Source organism: Musca domestica, unplaced genomic scaffold (genome assembly GCF_030504385.1).
Source record: "Musca domestica strain aabys unplaced genomic scaffold, Musca_domestica.polishedcontigs.V.1.1 24, whole genome shotgun sequence".
Lineage (NCBI taxonomy): Eukaryota > Metazoa > Arthropoda > Insecta > Diptera > Muscidae > Musca > Musca domestica.
Window position 1 is genome coordinate 10,856,641 of NW_026712272.1, and position 7,731 is coordinate 10,864,371.

The 7,731-nt window shown below is 36.6% G+C and overlaps 1 protein-coding gene across 7 annotated transcripts in view; it reads right to left on the reverse strand.

The window, feature by feature from the left end:
• Positions 1 to 6,275, reverse strand: part of LOC101890090 (serologically defined colon cancer antigen 8 homolog) — a 25,168-nt gene extending 18,893 nt beyond the window's left edge. For 3 of the 7 annotated variants that reach the window (XM_020036756.2, XM_059123308.1, XM_059123310.1), the window contains exon 1: positions 5,377 to 6,275. In XM_020036756.2, the coding sequence (XP_019892315.2) occupies positions 5,377 to 5,612 (236 nt within the window). In that variant the 5' untranslated portion in view covers positions 5,613 to 6,275. The remainder of the gene's footprint in view (positions 1 to 5,376) is intronic. The other 4 variants (XR_009342368.1, XM_059123309.1, XM_020036757.2 and 1 more) reach the window with 4 other exon arrangements.
• Positions 6,276 to 7,731: the final 1,456 nt, after the last annotated feature.

Sequence of the window (7,731 nt, forward strand, 5' to 3'; positions counted from 1 at the left end):
GCAAAATTTTATACTATTCGGACTGATATTACACGTTTGGTACACAATAAAAGGCAAATCGGACGAAGATATATATGGAAGCTATATCTAAATTTTTACGGATTATCTCCAATTACAATAGGGTTCGTCCTTGGGCCAAACAAATGATTTGTGCAAAATTTCATCTGGATAGGGCAATAAATGTGAACTGTACTTTGTTTACAAAAATACATGGACAGACGGACGGACATGCATAAATCGACTCAGAATGTGATTCTATGCAGATCATCAAAAGGAACTATGGGTCTATCTCGTTTCCTTTTGCCTGTTACAAACAAATGCACAAAGACATAATACCCTGACCACCTTGTGGTGTAGGGTATAAAAACACACAATATTCATGAAATTAGAAGTATTTACAATATTCAGCATGGAAGAGGTTCTTTTCATGGAGATTGTATTTTGGAGCTTCTTTTCTCATTGGGAGGTGAACTTAATTTAAGTCCGGCATCTTATCGTCATATTCGCCCAAAATATGTCTCAGAATTTTGCAAAAAAATTAAAAATCACCAATCCAAAAAATTAAATGCCCGATTCAATATTTTGAGAAAATATATGAGTATATATGTCTCGAAAACAAAGAATCAATTTTTTTTATATTATCCTAAAAAAAATGAATGTGATTCCAAGTTTTTTTTTTAAGAAAAACTTCGCAAAATTGAGTAGATTCTACTTATGGCAATTGACCTACATCTAATTTTTCTGTCCAAAACTATTTCGGATTTTCAGCTCTATCTCTTCACCCAATACCAAATTTAGTAACATTTAGTACGCATATACAAAACAATCTACATCTCTTCATCCTACACACCTACAGTAATCCTTTAAGTATATCTCAATTCCAGATACCAATAGAGACCTCAAAAATAAATTTCGGGATTCCAGCCCTATCCCTTAACCAAATATCAAATTTAGTAACACATATCGTTCTATATCTAAATCCTAGACATAATTTTCGTCCAATTCCAATTTTAGTACTATTTAGTACTTTCCCCCCACAGATACCATTAGTAATCCAAATATCAAATTCCAGAATTTTATCTCTATCGCCTAACCCAATACCACGTATAGTCGTATATTGTACTTTTCGTACAATTATAGCACACATTTCCAAAACTACCTTCATATCCTAACCTCAGGCTCCGACAGTCATATCTGAGTCAAATTTCAGGATTCCACCTGAAGGATTACTTTGCTCAATACCAAATTTAGTACCACGAAGTACTTTTCGAAGAATAGTAGAAAAGTACATAATTTAATCATAGACACCATCTAATATCAAATATTTCCCATCCCTAATTCATACCAAACTTCAAATTTTAAGTTTACAATTGGTACCATTTTAAAAGTTTAATACCATTTTAAAATTTTTCGTAACCTTATTGTTCGAATTTCCAAAAATTCTACGGTACATCTATTAGGCACTCCACCAGTGGCTCTCATTCCAAATTTCGGAATTCGAGCTTATTTTGTTTGTCCAATACAAAGTATTAACTTTGTAGTACATTTTAGTACCTTTCTTATTCGAAATATTTATTTAAAAATTATAGCGGGAGCTCTATTAAATATGCATAATGGCGTAGAGTATCACCTGACTTTTCACTTTTCCTTACTGGTATATACAGGGTGAGATGAAAAAACTGCAACCAACTACACACTACTCTCATTTGTTAGCCACTCGTCCGACAGCTGTTAAAAGTGTTCCAGTGGCAGCTCATTATATTGTTTACAAGCTTACGAAAGCTTTTTGCTGAGAATTTGCCAGAAAAAAAGTTATTCGTGATGGAATTCAAGCGGGATAGTGTGATTTCTTTATATTTGGCTGGACAACCACAAGTGGCTATCCTCAGAGCACCCCAGCATTTAAATGTGAATAAATCTTTTGTGTCTCGTACCATCGCTCGTTACCGTGACGGAAGAAAACAACAACGACAGCAGAAATGGTTCGAAAAGTAAAGGAGCTACATGATCGAAACCCGCGTCGCAGTGGCTAAAGAGTTGCTTCGTTTAGCCGAAAGTGGTGAACTGCCGATTTTTTTTTCTCTCCTTTACTTGCCAAAGAGTTCACCTGAAAATGTGCACCTTCTGTTGGCCACCAGAACTCAAGCGCCGGCCATGTTGATGGTGTGGCCTGCCATAACAGCCGATGGTCGCTCTCCGCTCCTATTAATCGACCGTGGCATCAGAATAAATGCCGAATATAATCGCGAAAATTTTCTGGAGGGTTTATTAAAGCCTTGAGCACGCAAACACTTTGGCCGCAGACCTTGGACATTCCAACCGGACTCAACACACGCCATCCAAGAATGTTTACAAAATGAGGTTCCTCGCTTCATTTCCAGCGCACAATGGCCACCAAAATCTCCGAATACCAATCTGTTGGGCTATTGTGTCTGGAGTATTTTGGAAAGCAAGGATGGCACTAAAAAATACGAAAGTGTCGATTAACTCAAGCAAGCGCTTCGCCGGGAATGGGCCAAAATACCGCAGAGCAACATTCGGGCAGCGTGTGGTTTCATTGGCCATTAGAAGGCCATAATTCGTGCCAAAAATTTGACTATGGCGTTTGACTTTGTTGCAGTTTTTTTATCTCACCCTGTATATCCCCCATACAACAGTACGCTTCGATATTCGTCATTTCGTATAGCCCCCATATAACGGCACCTCCCGATATTCGGTATTTTCATGATTATAGCCACATTTTTCAATGGAATTGTCTTAAAATCCACACAAGGTTTACCTCCCAGAAAAGAAATTTTCTACATGGGTCCACGTATTAGTACAGCGCCCATATAACGGTACCCTCCAATATTCGGTATGTTGATGATTTTAGCATCATTTTTCAATTGAAGTGCCTGAAAATTCTCACAAGAAGTTCCTTGTGAGTACTTTACACCCTGAAAGAGAATTGTCTATATAGAACCACGATATCGTATAGCCCCCATACAACGGTAACCCCCGATATTTGGTATTTACATGATTTCAGCCAAAATTTTCAATGGAATTGTCTGAAAATCCACACAAGGGGTTACTTCTGAGTTCTTTACCCCCTAGAAGAGAATTGTCTACATAGGTCCACGTTTTAGTATAGCGCCTATATAACGGTACTCTCCTATATTCGGTATTTGCATGTATTTAGCCAAAATTTTCAATGGAATTGTCTTAAAATCCACACAAGGGGTTCCTTCTGAGTACTTTAACCCCTAGAACAGAATTGTCTACATGGGTTCATTTTTAAGTATAGCGCCCATATACCGGTACCCCCAGACATTCGACATTCCATTTTTATACCCTACACCACAAGGTGGTCAGGGTATTATGTCTTTGTGCATTTGTTTGTAACAGGCAAAAGGAAACGAGATAGACCCATAGTTCCTTTTGATGATCTGCATAGAATCACATTCTGAGTCGATTTATGCATGTCCGTCCGTCTGTCCGTCCGTCCGTCTGTCCATGTATTTTTGTAAACAAAGTACAGGTCGCATTTATTGTCCGATCCGGATGAAATTGAAATTGCACAGATCATTTGTTTGGCCCAAGGACGAACCCTATTGAAATTGGAGATAATCGGTCAAAATTTAGATATAGCTCCCATATATATCTTCGTCCGATTTAACTTTTATTATGCACCAAACGTGTAATATCAGCCCGAATTGTATGGAATTTTGCAAATACACCCAAATTAGGCCTGAAAATAAGTATGCCAAATTTGATCGAAATCGGTTCAGATATAGCTATAGCCCCCATATATATTGTTCATCCGATTTGTTATTTTTGTCCTCCGCAGCCGTAATATGCACTCCGCAACAACAATATTTGGGTAAATATATCAAATACAGCTCAGAAATACATTTGCCAAATTTTATCGATATCGGTTCAGATTTGGATATAGCTACCATATATAACTTCGTCCGATTTACCCTATATTGTGCACCAAACATCTAATATTTGTCCAAATGGGATGGAATTTGGTACTTACGACCGAATTGAGTCTAGAAGCTAGTATGTCAAATTTGGTGAAGATTGGTTCAGATATAGCTATAGCTCCCATATATACTGTTCATCCGATTTGTTATATTTGCTACCCACAGCCGTAATATGCACTCCGTAACAACGATATTCAGGGAAATATATCAAATACAGCTCAGAAATATCTTTGAAAAATTTTATCAAGATCGATTCCGATTTGGAAATAGCTCCCATACATATATCTTTATCCGATTTCAAATTAATTGTGCACCAAATGGGCAATACAAGTCCGAATTTAGAAGATACAAATGCTTCGGCATATTTCATATCATAGCGTGTATGATTGAATTCTTCCATAAAAACTTTTAATTGTTATGCAGAGCTCTACTAAATTAGCAAAGTGGTGTAGGATATCATAAAGTCGGCCCCGCCCGACTTTGAGACTTTCTTCACTGTTTTTTTTTTTTTTAAGTTTAACTCCATTATCCAAACGATCTTACTTAATTAAGATACTTCTATTGAAAAAATTTTTCTTTACCCAGTGGTGGAGGGCTTTAAAATTTCTGCTCGGCCGAACTTAATGTTTTTTTCTTGTCCAACCAAACCAGCTGTAATTTGACATTACAGTATCTCTGTGGATAGTTTAACTTTTCCCATATCTTACGGATTTTGATATTGACGAATTTAAGATAATTTCGATGATTTTTTACAAATGAAGAATAGTCCGATTTAAAAACAAAAAAAAGAAGTAAAAAAATGTCTATCTGGGACAAAATTTTCTCTATGAAAAATATTTGGAGATTACCAAAAAATTTCTAAAAATAATTTTCTCCGATTAATTTTTTTATTATTAAAAATTATTATTCTGTTGAAACTATTATTCCTCATCGACAATATAAGCAGTTCAACGAAAGTGTTTGAGTTGTCAATAAAACCATAATATTTAAATTACATATTTTTTTTATAAAATAAGTTGTCTCTCAATAATCCAAAATTAGAATCGCAGTGTAGAGCATTGCCGACTTTTCAAATAATTTTTATACCAGACTAAATTTCCTGTAAGTAACGTTACTGTGATTCCGAAGAACTTTCCTATAAGAATTTTACTTTTGTAAAAAAACATAATTCCTGTCAGGTATTTGTCCATCCCTTAAAGGCTCAGCACTTATTATTATTATTATTATTATTTTTTTTTTTTTTTGATTTTGAGATTATTTTTCATGTTTATAATCCACAAAATGTTATGTAACACCAAGAAAATCTTATGTAACTTCAATTTTTGTTCACATTTTTCCGATTTTTTTTTGGAAATTTTTATTTTTTTAAATTTTAATCAGTTTCCTTTAAAAATTTAGCAACAATCCTTGCCTCGTTTTAAACTTCTTCGAACGTGTTGTGCTGATGCTGCAAACACTTTCCTTGTCCGACAAAGCCAACGAATCACGGCGTCGACGATTAACCGACGATTGGCGTTGCCACGATTCGAAATTCGCGTGTTTCGACAAATCCGTTGTTGGGTTCAGGTCGCGCTGAACGTTCTTTGACGAATGACGCGGTGTAAACGTATGACTGAAAATATCCGATGCCAGGGGTTCTGATTTCATTTTGACACACTCACACGAAGTAAGCCTCAAAGGCTCCAAGGGAGAGGGAGAGCTATTTGCAAAGTTCCTGGGCAATTTCTAGTATTTGTGTGTTCTTAAAGGGGGGGAGGGCTAGGTGGGCAATATTGCTTTGCGTTTTATTAAAACCTCAAATTGTGGTTTTTGTGTGGAACCGAGGAGGGCTAGCAAACATCAGTGATTTCAAAAAAAAAAGTGCACCGCAGGAAATAACTTTGAACAGGAAACGCCTTTTTAACTTTTAACACTTCCTTCCGTTCGAAATGAAGAGTTTATCCTTGCAACGGCTTGGGTTTTGTTTGTTTTGCTGGCTGTGTTGCTCCACGTTAAAGGAGGCTCCTTTGGACTCCTTTTTTCCTGTATTGTTAGGTAGGTTAGATTATGTTGCACTTTGTTGTTATTGCTGTTGTTGCAAAGCGCAATTTATGTTATTTAAACGTTTTTCTTGTTCTTTCCGATTCTTTTGCAAAGTTGTTAACTTTTATTTGATTTTCATTTGTTTTGTCGTCCTGTCTTGATTCTCCGCACTAATGGGGCATAATTGTTTTTCTTTTTATGAACGAACGCCTTTCAACACTTCTGGCCCTTCTTTCCGTTCCGTTTTTGATCACCGCCGCCACGAGCTGTATTCTGTCTTCAATCTCAATCCTACGATTTTCCGTTACAACTAAATGGTTGTCAGTCTGACGTCAGGTCTTTTATAGACTTATTTCGTTGCGATTGTTTTGTTTGTTTTTCCAAGCCGTGTCTGTCTGTCGGCTGTTGTTATAGCGTTGTCGCTTCGAATTGTGGCAACAAGGAAGGTGTGCGTTTAATGCGCGACGCTTCCCCCCTTTAATGGAGGGGCTTCATTGTTCCAAAAGGGGGGGGGGGTGGATTTCATGTTAATGTCTTTGGTGCCATGTTGTGATGTGCGGAAATGCAAAATAACAACGAGACGGAACATATAAAAATCGAACATTCCGTAACATAATTTCCTCCACCCGTAAGCATATAAAACAACAACAAAAACAAAACAAAATGATAACAGGGGCGTAGAAATGTAGCATACATTTGGGGGTGCTCATATACAGGGTGTGATGTAACAAGTTAAAAAAACAGTAAGTTCGGACGGGCCGAACTTTGAATACCCTTCACCATTTGGAACGAATTTGGAAATTTTCAAAAAATAAAATCCCTAAAAAATTCTGTTAAAATCTCAAAAATGCCGAATATAGACGTTGTATTGGGGTCTATACGACGTGGACCTACATAGGCATTGTTTGTCATAAGCCATTAGCATATTCAAATTCGAAATTTGAAATAAATGGTGAATAAATTCATGCTAAATTCATCAAATATAGGGAGGTTCCGTTATATCGAAGCTGTGTGAAGACCTGGAACAGCATGGACAATTTTCTCTCATAGGCTTGAGCATCCATTACGAAGTTGAAATACGATATCTCAAACAATATCTGTGGGCCTATACGAAGACGTGGACCTGCAAAGACAATTTTTTGTCTCAGGCTGTAGTATCCATTATGGACTTCAAATACCAAATTTTAAAAAATTCCAGTGAATAAATTCGCTAAAATAATCAAAATACCGAATATCGGGAGGTACTGATATATGAGGCCTATACGAAGACGTGGACCTGCGCAGACAATTTTCTGTCTTAGGCTGTAGTATCCATTATGGACTTCAAATACCAAATTTGAAAAAATTCCAGTGAATAAATTCGCTAAAATCATCAAAAAACTGAATATCGGGAGGTACCTTTATATGGGGGCTATACGAAAACGTGGACATGCACAGTATTTTTTTCTGTCTTAGGCTGTACTAACCTTTTGGAATTTCAAATACAAAATTTGAAACAATTCCGGTGAATAATGACGCTAAAATCATCAAAATTCTGAATATTGGGAGGTACCGTTATATGGGGGCTAAACGAAGACACAGACCTGCACAGACAATTTTCTGTCTTAGGCTGTAGTATCCGTTACGAACTTCAAATACCAAATTTTAAACAATTCCGGTGAATAATGTCGCTAAAATCATCAAATACCGAATATCGGGAGGTACCTTTATATGGGGGCTATAAGAAAACCTGGTCCTACATGGC